This window comes from Mus caroli, chromosome 17, assembly GCF_900094665.2.
Source record: "Mus caroli chromosome 17, CAROLI_EIJ_v1.1, whole genome shotgun sequence".
In the NCBI taxonomy this organism is placed as follows: Eukaryota; Metazoa; Chordata; class Mammalia; order Rodentia; family Muridae; genus Mus; species Mus caroli.
The window spans coordinates 28,324,826-28,343,222 of NC_034586.1; the positions used below are offsets into that span (position 1 = coordinate 28,324,826).

Sequence of the window (18,397 nt, forward strand, 5' to 3'; positions counted from 1 at the left end):
AAGAGCAGTCAGTGCTCTTAACCGCTGAACCATCTCCCTAGCCCTTAAGTACCTTCAAAAATGGTGGGCACCCACCATCTCTTCAAGGCTCCAAAAGGAGACCTCATACCCATCAGCAGTCGCTCGCCACTCCTCTCCCCTGACCCCAGCACTCACTAACCTGCTCTCGATTCCTGTGGATGTTTGTACTCTGAACATTTTTTCATCTCTAGGGTCACAGATGATGTGTGTGGCCTTTGTGCCTGCTGTCTTTTACTTACAGTTTTCAGGTCCATTCATCTTCTAACATTATAACAGCCGTATTCTTTCTCATGTCTGACTAACATTTTATTGTGTAAATATATCATCATCTTTTCATCTGTGGTGAGCACTCGGAGTTTTCTTCTTTTTTGACAGTTGTGAATCATACTGATATAAAAATTCTTTGAATAGCTGTTTTTCAGTTTTTTTGGGTATACACCTGAAAATAGAATACTTGGTCACGTGATAATGTAAGGTTTAATTTTATGAGAAACAACCAAGTTGTTTCCTGTGGTGGCTACACTTCAATTTTTTTTTTTTTAAAAGACAGGATCTCACAATTTAGCTGGAGTTGGCCTGGAACTCACTATGTAATCCTGGTGGGCCTCAGACTCGGAGCGCGCTGTCTCTCAGGGGCAGGGATTAAAGACTCATGTAAAGATTCAGAGTTGACTCGGAGGAATTGGTTTTCTTCGCTCACCATGTGGGTGTCAGGGATTGAACTCAGGTTGTTAGCCTTGTCAGCGAGCACCTTTATCTGGGAGTCATCTTGCTGGCCCGCAAAACTTTTTGTAGTGTGTGTGTGTGTGTGTGTGTGTGTGTGTGTGTACTCGAGAGTGTACTTGCATGCACACATGTTCAATTGAACATGTGAACTCATTTGTAGGTGTGCATGTGGAGGCCAGAGGAGGAACCCGTTCTGCAATTTACTCTGTTGAAATAAAGTCTCTCACCAAACCTGGAGCTCATTGCTGTTGTGTTAGACTGACAAGCAACAAGCATGGTTATCCTCATGTCCTACTGCCCTGCCCCCAAACAGCATTGGGCTTCCAGGTTTATACCGCCATGTCAGCTTTCTCTGATTCTATGTGGGTGACAGAAATCTGAACTCAGTCCTCATGTTTGCATAGCAAATGCTTTTACCCAGGGAGCTGTTCTCTCCCTCTCTCCCTCCCTCCCTCCCTCCCTCCCTCTCTCCTCTCTCCCTCTCCCTCTCCCTCCCCCTTTCTCCCTCTCTCCTTCTCCCTCCCCCCTTCTTTCTTGAAATGGGGTCTGGATCTGAAACCCATGAACTCATGATTGTCTTAGAATTACAGACATGCATCCATCATTTCTGGTTCCAGTGAAGTTAAAATTTTCTTTTAGCATGGTAGCCCTTGCCTTTAATCTCTGCACTTGGGAAGCAGAGGCAGGTAGATGTCTGTGAATTCAAGTCCAGCCTTGTCTACATAGTAAGATCCAGGCCAGCACGTGCTATATAGTGTGATTGTCTTAGTTAGGGTTTCATTGCTGTGAAGAGATACCATGACCAAGGCAACTCCTATAAAGCCAAACCTTTAATTGGGACTGGATTACAGTTTCAGAGATTCAGTCCATTATCATCATGGTGGGAAGCATGGCAGCATCCAGGCAGACATGGTGCTAGAGGAGTGAGACTTTTACATCTTGATTGAAAAGCAGTTGGGAGGAGATTCTCTTCTGCAGGCAGCTAGGAAGAGGGACTCTTTTGCACTGAGTGGAGGTTAGCATAGGACCTTAAAGCTCACCCCTGCAGTGACCCACTTCCTTCAACAGGGCCACACTTATTCCAACATGAACACACCTCCTAATAGTGCCACTTCCCACGGGTCGAGCATATTCAAACTACCAGGATTACCCTATCTAAAAACACAACAAAACAAATCCCACATTTATTTATATTGGTGGGGTGACACACAGCAAGGGAGTAGATGTGAGGTCCAAAGAACAGCCTGCAGGAGTTGGTTCTCTCCTTTTACCATGAGGAGTTGGGAGGCTGAATTCAGGTTGCCCGGCTTGGAAGCAAACACGTTTATCTGCTGAAGCAGGCCCTAGTATGTTGTTGATCAAGGCTTTTCTTGGACATCCAATAGACCTTTTCAAATTATTCCCATTTTTCAGATGAGGAACTACCTTACCCAAGAGGGTCTCAGTTGGAGACTTAGTATCTTCTCCCAGGAGCAGAACTGAGAGTGTGACCCCAGGTAGGCTGGAGCCCACACTTACCATGGGATGAGGTGATGTGGGCATAGGGCCCTTCCTATCCTTGTATAGTGCCCCTTGTGTACCCAGCCTTCAGAATCAAAGCCAGGAGTCCTCCAGCCAAGATTCCTTTGCATGGCAACCCCCTCTTCAGTGCCAAGACCTTAGCTTGATGTGGCTTTTGCTGTGACTGTACTGAGATGTCATGTGGTTTCCTCCGAAGGCTCCTGGCCAGAAGAAAAGAATGACTTTGAAAGTTACTGCCTAGGGCCGGGCGTGGTGGCGCACGCCTTTAATCCCAGCACTCGGGAGGCAGAGGCAGGCGGATTTCTGAGTTCGAGGCCAGCCTGGTCTACAGAGTGAGTTCCAGGACAGCCAAGGCTATGCAGAGAAACCCTGCCTCGAAAAANAAAAACAAAAAAAAAAANAAAAAAAAAAAAAAAAANAAAGTTACTGCCTAGAGCTGGTACTCACTCACTCACTCTTCTGAGAGTGATGTAGGGGGCGGGGGCTGACTGACAGGGCTGGGCTTGGCTGTGAGGCGTTGGTGTGGGCAGAGCAGGGGAAGGCATGTGAGCAGAGGGGACTGCCTACTTAACAGCTTAGACTGAGAACCAGCTTGGCCTGTGCTGGAGCAGGCTGTGTCAGATATGATGAACGAGGAGGACAGGGTGGGAGACAGTATTGCTGGGAAACACAGAGGTCAGGTCATATGGGCTGTCATGGTCCAGGCAAGGAATCTGAATGTCACTCATGGGAGGGTTTCCAGCAGGGGAGTTTTATGATTTGATTTAAATTTTATACACTTAAAGAACATTTTTCTGGTGTGTGTGTGTGTGTGTGTGTGTGTGTGAGAGAGAGAGAGACAGAGACAGAGACAGACAGAGACAGAGACAGACAGAGAGACAGAGACAGACAGAGAGGCACACAGAGAGCGATTTAGCAGCAGGTAACTCTGCCCGCTGAGCCGTCTTGCTGGCTCCTGATCTTATTTCCAGAAGATGCTTTTAGTTAATGTACCATGGAACACTGGGGAAGCAAGGGCAAACCAGTGGGAGGCTGCCACTGGGGCTGGCAGATGTGGGGTGGGAACATGGGCCTGAAGAAGAATGATTCTGCATTGCAAAGGCATTCGCCAGCACATGGCATTCCTTTGAGGCGAGGATTGTGAAACTTGGGCTTTAAGACAATCCTGTTGACCACTGGTGCAACAGGAACCGAGCAAGACTGGTCACTGAATCCATTTGTTGAATTGACCCACTCAGAAAAAGAGATAAAAAAATAATTGTTGGAAAGAGCCTGTGTAACCTAAAAATCCCCCTCCCTCTCCTTATGTTTAAAACTCTATAAAAACATTCTATTGTAGTGGCATTTAACATAGAAGTGGTATTGCTATACATTAATTTTTCCTAGTGTTTTTAAAAATGAATTTTTAGGGGCTGGAGAGATGGCTCAGTGGTTAAGAGCACTGACTGTTCTTCCGAAGGTCCTGAGTTCAAATTCCAGCAACCACATGGTGGCTCACAACCATCCATAATGAGATCTGATGCACTCTTATGGGGTGTCACTACAGTGTACTTACATATAATAAATAAAAGAAACCTTTGGGTCAGAGAGAGAAGAAAAAAAGTGTCTGAAGACAGCTACAGTGTACTTACATATAGTAAATAAATAAATAAATCCTTTAAAAATTAATTTTTAAAGACACCCATGTATGCATATGCCTGGACGCATACATATACACATGCACACACTCATAATTGCAGGGCTTGGGAAACCACTGGAGCTGGAGTTATTTGTGGTTGTGCGCTGGCTGTTGTGGGTGCTGGGAACTGGTCAGGTCCTTTGCAAGAGCAGTAAGTGTTTTTAACTGCTGAGACATCTTCCCACACAAAGCCATCTCCCCAGCCTTGAGAATCTATCTATCTATCTATCTATCTATCTATCTATCTATCTATCTATCTATCTATTTATTTTAATAAAACATGTTTAGTTTTGATGCAGGGAGGGGATGAGGTAAATCTGAGTATTTGGGATTCTTCTAAACACAGGACGGGGAAACATTGTTGGGAACTGAAACAGAAAACAGCTCTGATATGAGTCCCAGCTGAAGGCCTGGGACTGGTATGGGGTCCTCCAGGAAGAAGGGGAGAGAATACAGAGAAGAATCCCCAGCACCTACAACTTGCATGACCAAGAGGACTCTACACTGGCCTAGGGGAAAGGATCCTCAGTGAGAAAGAGAATGTTGGCAGTGGGAATTCCTAACAAGCTGCGGAGCCAGGCTGAAGATACGGCGTGTGTTAGAGCATAGGTCTGACAAGCATTTAGATGCGTTAGCTGGTGAGCATGCAGATCTGAATTCGGTTCTCAGAACCCAAATGAAACACTGGGCACAAAAACATGAGTCTTCCCCTCTGGAGAAGCAGGGAGAGGAGGCTCCGTGAGACTTGCTGGCCAGCTAGCTAATCAAACCAGTGAGCTGTAGGTTCAGTGAGAGACAGTAGTGGTTATGGGAGCAAGACAGAGAGCAGTTGAGAATGAAGCCTGCCATGCATTACACCAGCACACACGAAAACTGAAAGCAAGCAAACAAGCAAGTCAGAAAGAAACAAACAAATGAATAAGTAAGAAATGAATCTGGGAAGATGGCTCAGTGGGTAAAGGCACCTGCCACCAAGTCTGATGACTTGAGTTCAATACCTAGGACTCTCAAGGAAAAAAAAACCAGTTCCTGAAGATTGTTTTCTGCCTCCACACACAGAGTGGAGATAAATATCTGAATAAATAGATGTAATTTCAAAGTAAACAAAGACAGAAAAAAGGGAGAGGGTGGAAGAAAGAAAGAAGGGAGGAAGGCCCCCAACACAGATTCTGGGGCTAGAAAGCACCGCATTGGAGAGATGGATCAACAGGTGCAGCTACTTGCCAAGAGTTTGATCCCTTGACCGCATATGGTGCAAGGAGACAACCAATTCCTGCAAAATTTCCTCTGACCTCAGCATGATACCATGACTCACAAATAAATAAATTCATGTAAATTTCACTAAAAGAATGTTCCTAATTGCCCTCTGCTCTCTCATTAGATACCTTGCACCTGGTCTCCTCCCTCATGAGCCAGGGCCACGTCTGTCATGTTCACCACGTTAGTTCCAACGCCTAGAACTGAGTCACACACATCACTGGGCCTCTGAAGGTATCTGCCACCCAGTGTTTTGAAAAAAAAAAAAAAAAAAAACCACCACCAACAAAACAAAACATAAGGAGCACTTAGTGAGGGTGTGGTAGGCGGAGGCACTTTGGAAAGGATCTCAATGGATGGGATCAATCACTGGCTGGCTTCCCTGGCCTTGCCAGAAAGACTTTCTCATCAGCTACTGTTAAATTGTTAAACAAATAGTTATGGATACTTCTTAGGGTGTGTGTCCTTGGGAGCTGTGCAGGTGAAATGCTACCTACCTCCTCCTCCTCTTCCCCCCTCCTTCCCTCCTCCTCCCTTCCCCTTTCCTCTCTCTTCTTCTCCCTATTCCCTCTCTCTCCGTCCCCCTCCCCTCTTCTTCTCCTTCTCCCCCTCTCTCCCACTTCCTCCTCCTTTTCTTTTCTTTTCTTTTCTTTTCTTTTCTTTTCTTTTCTTTTCTTTTCTTTTCTTTTCTTTTCTTTTTTCTCTTCTCTTCTCTTCTCTTCTCTTCTCTTCTCTTCTCTTCTCTTCTCTTCTCTTCTCTTCTCTTCTCTTCTCTTCTCTTGTATTTTGATACAGTTTCTCTGTTTTGCCTAGGCTGTCCTGGAACTCACTCTATAGAGCATATAAATGTTTTGCCTGCATATTTGCCTATGAATCCCGTATATGCAGGGCATCCACAGAGGTCAGAAGAGGGCACTGGATCCCTTGGAACTGGAGTTGTGGATGGTTGGGAACCACCGCAGGGTGCTGGGAATCAAACCCGTGTCCTCCACAAGAGCAGTCAGTGCTCTGCGAAGCCTCTGAGACACCTCTCCAGGCCCCCTTTAAAGATTTGTTACTTAAAAATCCTGTCTATCTGTCTGTCTGTCTATCTATCTATCATCTATCTATCTTTGGTTTTTCAAGACAGGGTGTCTCTGTGTGGTCTGGCTGTCTTGGACTCACTTTGTAGACCAGGCTGTCCTCAAACTCACAGAGATTCACTTGCCTCTGTTTCCTGAGTGCTAGGATTAAAGGCATGTGTCGCCTTGCCTGGCTGTGGGTTGTTTTGTTTTGTTTTGTTTTGATAAAGGGTCTCACCGTGTGACCCAGACTTAGCATGGCTTTGGTCTCAGAGTGACTCACCTATCCCCGCCTCCTGAGTGCTGGCAACACAGGCCCTGCGCCACAATGCCCAGCTTGCATGACTGCTTTTGAGCATCTGCCTGGGACTTGACACACAGTGCTATTGTTTCAGTTTGGGAAGATGCTTACTTCTGCCCCTGACTCAGAGTCTTCCAAAGGGAACACAGCTGCTCTTCTTGGCCTATACTCGTGTAAGTGTGTGTGTCTGTGTATGTGCCTGGGTGCTGGTGAATGCATGCGGAGGCCAGTGGAGGACCTCAGATGTCCCTTCCCTTTACTTTCTTTCCTTAGGGTGGGGTCTCTCACTGAACTTGAGTTTGTCCTTTTGGGGCTCCTGAAATCTGCCAAGTTTCCAGCCCTGCACTTGCATCTCTTCCCCAACCCTGGGCTCATAGGTTTACATGTTCACACCTGTTTTTGTAGTTCTATTTATTTTTAATTTTATTACATTTATTTTGTGTACGTGAATTTATCCATGACTCCTGTGTGAAATATCAGAGGACTACTTGGTGTAGTTGGCTCTCTTCTCCCACACTGGGATCTGGGGAATTAAACTCAAGGCATCGGACTTTCAAAGCAAGCATTTTCATCCACCGACCGATCTGAAATGCCCAATAAATAGCTTTAAATTGTAATAGAATAGAGTCTACAGAAATTCCCCTTCTGCCGCTGTTTTGGGGTCTCATTCACCAGCACAGAGCACATTCACTATGTGGTACAGCCACCCATCTCCATGCTATGAAAACTGTCCCATTATACACGCCGAGCAGGTGGCTCTCCCTTGCCCGTTGAATCGTCCACTCTGCTTCCCATCTCCAGACCTCAAATGACTCCAGAGCCTTAGATAAATAGAACAGCATTGTTGCTTTGGTTTTCCATTTATTTGCTTGTTGTTTGTTGTACAAGTCAGAGACTTACAATATAAATCAGGTTGACCTTGAATGCACAATCCTCCTGCTTCAACCTCCTAAATGCTGGGATTACATTCATGAGCTACAATGAATGTCTAGCTAATATTGATCTTTTTGAGGTGGGCTTGTTTCACGGAGTATAATGTCCCCTGGATTCACCTGTAACACACCATATGCCTGATTTCTCCTTCCTGGTCTTCACTGAATAATACTCTTCCGTATGTATATAACCATCCCTTACTTATTCACTCACCTGTCTAGGGACAATAGGGTGGTTTGTGCTTTTTGGCTGTGTGAATATTGCTGCTACGGACAGGCTGTACAAATAACTGATATCTTTCATCTGGATATACACCCAGAGGTGGACTTGCTGGACTTAGCTCTTGTGTGTGTATGTGTGTGTGTGCACGCACACATACACACACCACGGCATACATGTAGAGGTCATAGAACAACTTATGAGAATTGAGCCTCTCCTTCCACCATGTGGGTCCTGGCAATCAACCTCAAATGATCAGCCTTGTTGTCGAGTGCCTTTACCCATGGAGCCATCTCTTTGGTTCTTTCTCTCTCTGTACACTTGCATGCACGTGTGCACATGTTTAATAGAATGATAAGGTCTCATGTAGCTCAGGCTAGAATTAGACACCGTGTACTTGAGGATGGATTTGAACTCCTGCCTCAATCCTCTGAGTGCTGGAAAGAGCAGGCACTACCACACACTGCCTTCCGTTTCGTTCTCAAAGGAACAAGCGGAGTGCGTTCTGAAGTCGTTGAGCTGTTTGCTTTCACCTCTGCGGTGCGCACAGGTTCCAGTTTCTCCATTTCTTCACCAAAACTTTATTTTCTTCTACTTTACTTTTGCAGTGCTAGGAATTAAGCTAAGGGTTTTGGGCATGCTGAGCCAGGGTTCTGCTCCTGAGTCATGTCTTAGCCTCTCACTGGGGAATTCTAGGCAGAAAGACTACCCCAGAGCTACACCCCAGCCTCTCGCTGGGGACACTCTAGGCAGGCACTTTGCAGCTGAGACACGACCCTGGTACTCAATTCTTCCTTGGATCGAAGGAACTGAGCTGAGAGTCGACTTCCTGGTCTGTGTGGGATTCCCAGAGAGGATGGCTTCACAGCCCCGTTGTGTGTGGGGCTAAGTCTGCAGAGCATGCAGCCCTGCTCACTCTTTAACTCCTGTCACTGGTTTACTCCCTGCAGGAGCTGGCCCAAAGTCAAGGATCTGAGTCCCAGCAACTTCTCTGAGAAGCAGTTTCAGCAAATACCAGTAAAGAAAGAAGAAAGCCAAGAGAATTGAAAGCAGGTACCCGAGGGAACACATACATATACATGCTGAAGAGGAGCACATTTCCCTATCCCCAGAGATGGAGACAGACCAAGTATCCATCCACAGATGAGCAAGTGTGGCTTGTCAGCAGTACAAAGATCCTAGTGACGGTCCTGGTAGGGTGGCTGCCCTTGAAACAGGTCGAGGGAATGAGCCAGGCAAGAAGAGAAGGAAACCCATAGAAACAAAAGGGAGACCAGGCACTGAGTAAATGGGATGCTTCACTTTGGCATCCTAGCACTTGCTCAGCAAGAGGAAAAGATCCAGCCTTAGCTACCAGAAAGTTTGAGGCTAGCCTGCTCTACATGAGACGATGTCTGTCTCAAAAAATATTGTTTTAAAAGGTCAAGAGAAAAAAGGAAGGGAGATTAGTAGGTGCCAAAATTTGTATGGACGTGACTGCTAATGGACACTGGGTGTTGTTCTGATGAAAGTGCTGCAGGGAGGCAGTGACTGCACAACATTGTCAAATTGCTAAATGCCAGTGAAAATGTACTTCCTTATTAATTTCATAAGTTTTATTAATTATTTATTCTTGTGATGGGATCTATTCTGTGGCAGTTCTGGCTCTCTGAATCCTAGGCTGGTTTCAGGCCAACACCACCACACTTGGCTTCCAGAAATATATATTTGAGACAGACTCATTAAGTTTTTGGTCTGGCCTGGAACTTACTGTGTGATCTGAGACAAACCTTGGGTATGATTTCTTTTCTTTCACTTTTATGTGTATGTGTGCATGTGAGGATATATATGTGCATGCACGTGTACATAGAGATGCCTGAAAAAAAAAAAAAACAGAAGAGGGCGTCAGATCCTCTGGAGCTGGAGTTACAGGTGGTTGTGAGCTGCCTGAGGTTGTGTGCGGGGGGGGGGGNGTTTTAATCCTCTTACCTCAGTCTTTGGAGTAGCAGGGATTGCTGGCGTGTGCTATCAGGTCCAGTTTTCTTCTCAGACTCTAAATAATCACCATTATCCCTCAAAGAACTAAAAGAACGTATTCACACCTGAGAGAGAATGGATGTTCCCTTCTTGCCTGCCTCTCTCATCTGAAAATGTTTAGCTATAGAGCCCAGGCTAGCCTCACTTGTAATCCCCCTGTCTCAGCTTCCTGAGTAGTGGGAATGTAGATGTGTGCTACCATGCTTGGCCTGCAGTTTATTTTTCTGCGTTTCACTTATTTTACTTGACCCACATGGTTGCACAAAACTGCAGTCCCAACTACTTGAAGGGTGAAACTGAGTATAACTTGACATCAAGAGTTAAAGCTAACCTGGGCTATATAGCAAGGCACTGTTCAATTGATCAATGAACCAGTGAAAGAAGATTGAATGCCGTATTTTACTTAACATCATGTTTTCCTGCACCTATTTGGGCAAAATAAACTGTTCTTTTTTGTGGCCAAATAATATTCTATTATATGAATTGCTCATTTAACAATGGCATTTTAAGGGGCTCAGATGATGACTTAGTGTGTGCACTGCTCTTACAGAGAAGGCAAATTCTGCTCCCAGCACCCATGTTTGGTGACTTGCAACTGCCAATAACTCCGGTCCCAGAGGGACCCACTGTTTCGGAGCTCTGAAGGCACCTGCACATGAGTACACAGACACATACCCACAATTAAATATTTAAACTTCCAAATATTAAAAAAAAACATGATGTTGTATATTATGTGAATCTTCATTTTAAACTAAAAAAAGTAAGAAGAAAAAAGAAAAGAGAAAATAGTAAGAAAGGGAAGGGAGAAAGCCAGTCAGGCATGCTCTTGCTTTGGGCTGCTGGAGTTAATTCTGCTGGGATTAATGTCTCAGTGTTATCAGTGTTATTACACACACTTCACACACACACACACACACACACACACACACACACACTCACACACACACACGAGAGAGGGAGAGGGAGAGAGAGAGAGAGAGAGAGAGAGAGAGAGAGAGAGAGAGAGAGAGAGAGAGAGAGAGAGAGAGAGAGAGAGAGAGAAAGAGAGAAAGAGAGTTGTTTACCAAGACCCTTGGGACGTTGGTTGAGGGCTACTCGGTGTGTGTGTGTGTGTGTGTGTGTGTGTGTTGCCTCTGACCATCTGTGCCCAGGCAGAGAAAGCCCAATAGTAGGAGGATCAAAAGGCAGCCCTGGGGCTGGGTTCATGGAGGGAGGTTAGAACACTCGCTGGGTGTAACATCTCCAGTACTGCAAAATAAACACATATATAAATAAACAAATAAACACATGCAAAATGCATACATACATAAATACACAAATAAATAAGTAGAAAAGGAAATAAGGGTGAAAAAGTAGGGTTGGGGAGGTGGCTCAGCAGTTACAAGCCCTGCTTCTCTTCTAGAGGATTTGAGTTTGAGGCCTACCACCCACTTCAGGTGGTTCCTTGTAACTCCTAAGCTCTCTCTCTCCGAGCCTCTATAGGCACCGAACGCACAAGCGTAACCCTTCACCCCACAGAAACACATAAACATGAGACTTTTAAAAAAGATACTTTTATTTATTTATTTTTGGGGGACAGGGTTTCTCTGTGTAGCCTGGGCTGTCCTGGAACTCACTCTGTAGACCAGGCTGGCCTCAAACTCAGTGATCCACCTGCCTCTGCCTCCCGAGTTCTGGGAACAAAGGCGCGTGCCACCACTGCCAGGCCACAGTGGGTTTGTTTTTGTTTTTGTTTTTTGGATTTTTGTTTGTTTGTCTGTTTTAAGAAAGACGTTTGTGCTGACAAAGTGAAGGTCGTAGGTCAGCTGGAAGAGACGCTGAGTCTCTTTTGTGTGTGAAGCAAGTAAGCTAGAGCCTGGGTTTCTCCTAGCCTCGCTGATTGGTTCCTGTGTGTCTCTTAGGATGCTGCCCCTCACCGACTACCTGTTGCAGCTGCTGGGGCTGGAGAAGACAGCCTTTCGAGTGTATGTTGTGTCGGCTCTGCTGCTATTGCTCCTTTTCTTCTTCTTCCGCCTGCTGGTGCGGGTATTCAAATTATTTAGTGACTTCCGCATTACCTGTCGCAAGCTGAGCTGCTTCCCAGAGCCTCCAGGCCGCCACTGGCTGCTGGGTCACATGAGCATGGTGAGTGTGCAGGGGCAGAGCTGGGCAGGCTGGGTTAGAAGTAGGAGACCAAAGTTCAGAGAGGGCAAGCAATTTGCCCGGGGTCACACAGTTGGGAGGAGGCAGAGTTGACTATAAACTGTCTCCTGCTGGCTAGCTTTCATAGTTTTGGAAGCTGTAACGCAGGCCACTGGGGGTTAAATGACATCAGTGGTCTTACTGGAGCTGAATGCCAGGCAAGATGTACCCACGGGTACAATAGCGGCGGTATAGTTATGGACACCAATTGCTTTTTAAATAAAATTATCCATGCCTAGAACAGCAACAACAGCAACCGGGGTGGGGAGAAAGGCTGGAGAAATGAATGTCTCAGTGGTTAAGCACTGAATGCTCTTCTAGAGGACCCAGGTTCAATTCCCATGCATCTACATATGTCTGGCTCATAATTATCTGCAGGAACAAGATCTGAGGCTCTCACACAGACATACATGTAGGCAAAATACCAATGCACATAAAATAATAAATTATTAAAAACTAAATAAAAAAGAATTAAAAAAAGGTAAGGTTTTTTTTTTTAAATAGTTCTAAAGCTACTAGAAGCAGGGGAGTACTGGTCCCCACAAAATTTGGGGTCCAGGGCTCAGAGTGGGGGCAAGGAGGAGGCTCCTGGAGATTCTGGTTTTTTAACTTTACCTCTTGCGGTGAATCTACTCTCACTCTTTTGTTTGTTTTGTTTTGAGACATGATCTCTCTATGTAGCTCTGACTGTCCTAGAACTTGGTATGTACACCAGGCTGGTCTTGAACTCACAGGTCTGCGTGTGTCTGTCTCCCAAGGGCTGGAATTAAAGGCACTAAAGGTGGACACCATCATTATTGGAATGCTATGATGTTACACTGGGATTCAAACTCTCTCCTTGCATTTGTTTATTTGTTTGTTTGTTTGTTTTTAAACAAAGTCTTGTCATGTAGGCCAGGCTAACCTCAAACTCATAATCTTCTTGCCTCAGTCTCTTGAGTGCTGGGATTACAGACATATGTCAGCATGCCTGACTACCTATTTTGGTTTTTAATTTTTCCATTGAGACAGAGTCTCACTCAGCTCAGATTGGTCTGGAATTCATATGCATCCCAGGCTAGCCTCAAGATCGCAGTGAGTCCTCTTGCCTTAGCCTCATGAGTGTTGAGATTACAGTTGTGAGCAATCTTGTCTGAGACACCAAGGGTCTCTTTAAAAAGTTAAGGAGCTAAGCAAGAACTGAGAAGCCCAGCTTAGGACCATGGCTACAACCCATTCAAGACACAAAGATTAGTTGGCATGGTAACACAAACCTCTAGTCCCAGTTACTGAAGGGTCACCTGAACTTAGGAGTTTGTCTTGGGCAACGTAGAAAGACCTTGTCTTTTGTATCTAGGCTGGCCTTGAAATGACCATCTTCTGGATTCTAGTCACGACCCTCTCTTGCTCACGTACCACTGCGGCTCCCTGTTATCATGTAGAGCAGTGGTTTTCAACCTGTGAGCTGCAACCCCTTCAGAGATAGAATGGCCCTTTCACAGGGATGGTCTAAGACCATTGGAAAACACAGATATTTACATCATGGTTTTCAGTAGCAAAATTGCAGTTATGGAGTGGCAGTGAAAATAATTTTATGGTTGGAGGTCACCATAACATGAGGAACTTTATTAAAGTGTTGTGGCATTAGGAAGACTGAGAACCACTGATCTAGAGGAAGGATAAAGATAATTATTCCCTACACACATAGTCACAGGCCAGTCAGATCTGGGCATCTCTCTCTCTCTCTCTCTCTCTCTCTCTCTCTCTCTCTCCTATGCTGGCTTTGGAATCCAGGCTCTCACACATATGAGGCAACATCTCACACATTCTACCCCACAGGCATGTCCCCAGACCCTCACTGGGGGATTCTGGTCAGGAGCTCTATCCCTGAGCCACGCCCCAGCCCCATTGTTCTTTCTTGTTTTAGAGTGGGGAGCAACTCAGGGAAGCTCAGCAAGGCACCACGTCTTTGCCTTTGGTGTTCTAGAGGGGAGAGAGAGTAGTGAGAGGGAGGGAGGGAGGGAGTGGAGGGGGAGGGAGGGACAGACTAAGCCGAGCTGTCAGGTCCTCATTGCCCCTTTCTATCTGCCACAGTATCTTCCCAACGAGAAGGGCCTTCAAAACGAGAAGAAGGTGCTGGATACCATGCACCACATCATCCTGGCATGGGTTGGACCTTTCCTGCCTCTCCTGGTGCTTGTTCATCCTGACTACATCAAGCCTGTGTTGGGTGCCTCAGGTAGGCAGGTTGGACCTCAGAGGGATGAGTCAACTTGAAACTCCCAGAACCCTTCTAGGGTTACAGACATGTGGGTGCCCCACAGGGAGTGTGCCTTGAGTAGGGGTTTGAGGGATGGATAGAAGTTCACCAAACCGGGGCGGGCAAAGTAGCTTGTGAGAACATGGACAATTGTGGGGTGGTGTGCAAGAGTTTCAGGAACGTTGTAAGTTTTAGGCGCACCTGCTGGAGTCACATCTAAGCAACTGACTTATTCAAGGTTTTGGTAAGTAATTGTTGTTCAGTTGTAGGCCATGACAGTCCATTCATTAAGACTGTGGCATGCCTACCATGACCAAGCATTTCGGCGGCCCAGTGGGCAGCCTGCTGGCAGGGAAACAGAAGCTAGTACCCCTGTCTGCTGTCACCACTTATCCCAAGTGTGCCGGATGAGTTCTCACATCCTCAACACTCTGCTCCAAGGGCTCCTTCTTCCAGGAAGTCTTCCATAATCACCCAGGGGTCTATTTTCTAGGTGTGCCATTTTCAGTCCTAATCCTTCAGGGTGGGTGAGTCTATTCAGGCTCATTCCCCTTGGAATGGGTCCTCAGCATAGCCTTGCACGGAGCTGAGCATCTTCATAGCCAAGAGTAGACTGTTGGGTGTGATTCTGTGTTTCACTTTGCTGCTGGGGTGTCAGAACCACAGTTTGGTACTTGGAGACAGGGTCTCTCTTTGTAGCTCAGGCTGGCTCACACCAATGATTTGCTCAGGTGTGTGCTATCACTCTGTTTTCTTGTGCCTTAAAAATGTTTATTACGGCTGGGCAGTGGTGGCGCACACCTTTGATCCCAGCACTTGGGAGGCAGAGGCAGGCGGATTTCTGAGTTTGAGGCCAGCCTGGTCTACAGAGTGAGTTCCAGGACAGCCAGGGCTACACAGAGAAACCCTGTCTCAAATAAACCAAGAAAAAAATGTCTATTACTACATTTTAGTGTGTGTGTGTGTTCATAGATCCATAATATTGTGGAAGTCACTTCTCTCCTTCCCCATGTGAGTCCGGAGGGTGGAGCTGAGGCCTTCAAGCTCAGTAGCAAGCTCCTTTACCCTCATAGGAAGCTACCTTACTGGTTTTTTTATCCTCTTCTACTGTCTTTTCTCTTGTCTTTCTCTCTCACTCTCCCTTCTCCTCCTCCTTCTCTTCCTCCTCCTCTTCTTCTTCTCCTCCCACCATCAGGTTCCTAGGCTGAATTCTCCAAAGAGAGCCTCAACTGTGCTGAGGCACTTGGCAAACATGGCTGGTTCCCTCTCCTCTTTCTTCCCCGCTTGGGTCTGTAGCCCTGGCTGCCTCCACAGGAGCCAGATGGAGAGCTGAGAGGGACTGAATGGAGCCCAGTCAGCCTGGAGTGGAGGATGGGGTCTCAGCAGCTTCCTCGCTGTGGGCCTGGCCACCCGTCACTGCCACTGTTGGCCAGGATGTACACACACCCGGCTGTGTGCTCTTCCTATTGAGGAGCTGACCCAGTGTACAGTGCAGTGTTTGTAGGTGAACCATCTGTGATGACTGGGTGTGTTCACAAGGTTGTGCAACAACTTACTCTCTAGTTTTGAAGCTTTTCCACCAACCTACACAGCTTGTGCTGTGAGGCAGGGCTGCTCTGGTTCCTCCCTGCTGTATCTCCTGGCTCCTGTAACCTGCTTTCTCCCAGAGGGCCTTGATGCTTCTAGATGCTTTGGTGTCTGGTTTCTCAGTCAGCCTCTTGTCTTCCAGGTTCACCCGCACTGTTGTACAGTTCAGTCTTGTGCTCTCTTTATGATCCATTGTATAGATGGATCCCATTTTCATTAGTCACTTTATGCTAGCTGCTTTGAACAATGCAACTGGAGACATTTACACACAGGGCTGCACTCTCAGGCCCATCCCGTCAGCACCCAGGAACACTTACACACAGGGCTGTACTCTCACACCCACCCCACCCACACCCGAGGACACTTACACATAAGGCTTCACTCTCATGCCCACCCTCACTCCACACCCCCAGCCTGCTTTTTGTCCTATTATTTCTTCTTTTAAAAAATTAACATCCCAAATGCTGCCCCTCTCCCATAGTCCCTCCACCTCCTCTCTCCCCCTCTCCTCTGAGAGGGTGAAACATTCCCTGGGTATCTCTCCCCCAACCCTGGCACATCAAGTCTTTGCTGGATTAGGCATGTCCTCTTCCACTGAGGCCAGACAAGGCAGCCATGGAGACTGAGTTGTACATATGTTACATATGTGCAGGGGCCCCATTCCAGCCCATGTATGCTCTTTGGCTGAAGGCTCAGTCTCTGAGAGCTCCCAGAGGTCCAGGTGAGTTGACTCTGTTGATTTTCCTGTGGAGTTCCTATCCTCTTCAGGGCTTTCAATCCTCCCACAGTCTTCCATAAGAGTCCCCAACCTCTGTCCAATGTTTGGCTGTGAGTCTCTGAATATGTTTCAGTCTAGCTGCTGGATAGATCCTCTTGGAGCTCCTGTCATGCATAATAAGATTGATTTTTATTATATGTGTTTGTGTGTGTGTGTGTGTGTGTGTGTGTGTGTGTGTGTGTAGATCAGAGAACACCTTGTGCCAATCAGTTCTCCTACCATGTAGGTCCCAGGGATCAAAGTCAGGTTGTTTGGCCTGTGTGGCAGGTGCCTTTAGCCACTGAGACATCTTGCTGGCCCTCCTCTACCTTTCGTCCCCTGATATTGGATTTGGAACTCAGGGCCTTGAGCATGGTAGGCAAACACTCTGCTACTGAACCCAGTCTCCATAGTCCTATATTTGACTTAAAAATGCTGTGTTAATTTTTATTTGTATATGCAGGTTTATGCATATGAGTGTGGGGCTTAGAAGCAAGCAGCTTTACCTGCTTTTGGGTCCAGGGTCTCTTGTTCATTGCTGTTGGCCAGGGACCTTCACCTATCCCTACCTCCCATCTCACTGTGGGAGTGTGGGAGTGTCTGGCCTTAAATGGCTCCAGGAGACCTGAACCCAGGTCCTCACACTTGTGGGGACAAGTCTTACTTACTGAACCATACTCCCTATCCCTATAGTTTGGTTTTTAAGGAATTCCCTTGCTGTTGTTCAGCAAATGGCTGTGATTCATTGTTCACTGACAGGCTTCCCAAGTCTCCCTCTCTCAAGTGTTTGCTACCAATAAGTGACAATTGTAATCCTAGTAACGGACCAGCCAGCTGTTGGTTCATCACTCCCTGACACATGTGCAGATTCAAGGAGCAGCTGCCCAGTGCCAGGATGGAAGGAAAATGCTTGCGGCCAAGCCTGGTGACTTGAGTGTCCCCAGAGTCCCCAGGATGGAAGGAGAGAGAGAAGCTCCTCTCACAAGTTGTCCTTTGACCTTTACCTTCATATCTTGCTTGGCACACACACACACACACACACACACACACACGTATGTAAGTGTCATTTCTTTTTAAAGAAGACAGTAAGATGGAGGGCTAGAGTGGTGAACTGTCTAACTTGGTTTACATAACGAGTCTGGCCCCAGGCCAAAGTGCTAAGACAGTTTTGTGTGTACGAGCACCTCTGAGCAGGACACCATGTTGCGGGAATTTTTTTTTTTTTGAAACCTTTTCCTTTGATGTGGCATTACCAGCTTGGTAGAGGCAGTTTCTCCTCTACCAGGCATGGCCATCATGGAAGGACAGTGATAGAGTTGGGGAGGGGACAGAGGATGGGAAAGCAAAGAGCTTCCTGGAAAAAGGGTCAATAAAGTGAAGCTTTGAAGAATGTATAAGAGTTAGGCAGGTATAGAGTTCAAGATAGAGAGGCTTGTCAGTCCAAAGATACAGACGTTAGAAGGCATTATGGGAATTCAGGTAACCAGGCTTGGATGGAGTGGAAGGCATGTTCATGGGAAGTAGGAAATGAGGCTGAGCGTTGAATGAGTAGAATGAGTTGAATGAGTAGAAGCTGGACCAAAAAGTGGATGGGCTTGCACTTTATCCTGCGGTGCTAGGGCCAATGGCAGGCATATGAAGCAGGCAGCAGTGAAACAGCTCTGGAGGTCAGTAAAACGCCCTGACTACTTTAGCCTGGACCTAAAACTAAGAGAGGAGAGAGGTGACTGTCCTGCCACCCGTCTTTCGGTTCCCCTCCCACACAGGAAGCCTCTTCTGACCTCCAGCAGCCTTCCCATGTGGCTTTCATGGCACCTGGCACTGTCTCCACCTTTTGTCTGGTGTGGATCTCTCCTTCCCTTTCCCACCCTACCCAGGAGCTCCTGAAGGCAGGGAGTGG

General features: G+C 46.6%; 1 protein-coding gene across 1 annotated transcript in view; it reads left to right on the forward strand.

Annotated features, from left to right (window-relative positions):
• Positions 1-18,397, forward strand: part of LOC110312353 (cytochrome P450 4F22) — a 41,681-nt gene that overhangs the window by 4,971 nt on the left and 18,313 nt on the right. Inside the window, exons 2-4 of the mRNA XM_021185868.1 lie at positions 8,668-8,770; positions 11,635-11,857; positions 13,988-14,132. Of these exons, the coding sequence (XP_021041527.1) occupies positions 11,636-11,857; positions 13,988-14,132 (367 nt within the window). The 5' untranslated portion in view covers positions 8,668-8,770; position 11,635. The remainder of the gene's footprint in view (positions 1-8,667; positions 8,771-11,634; positions 11,858-13,987; positions 14,133-18,397) is intronic.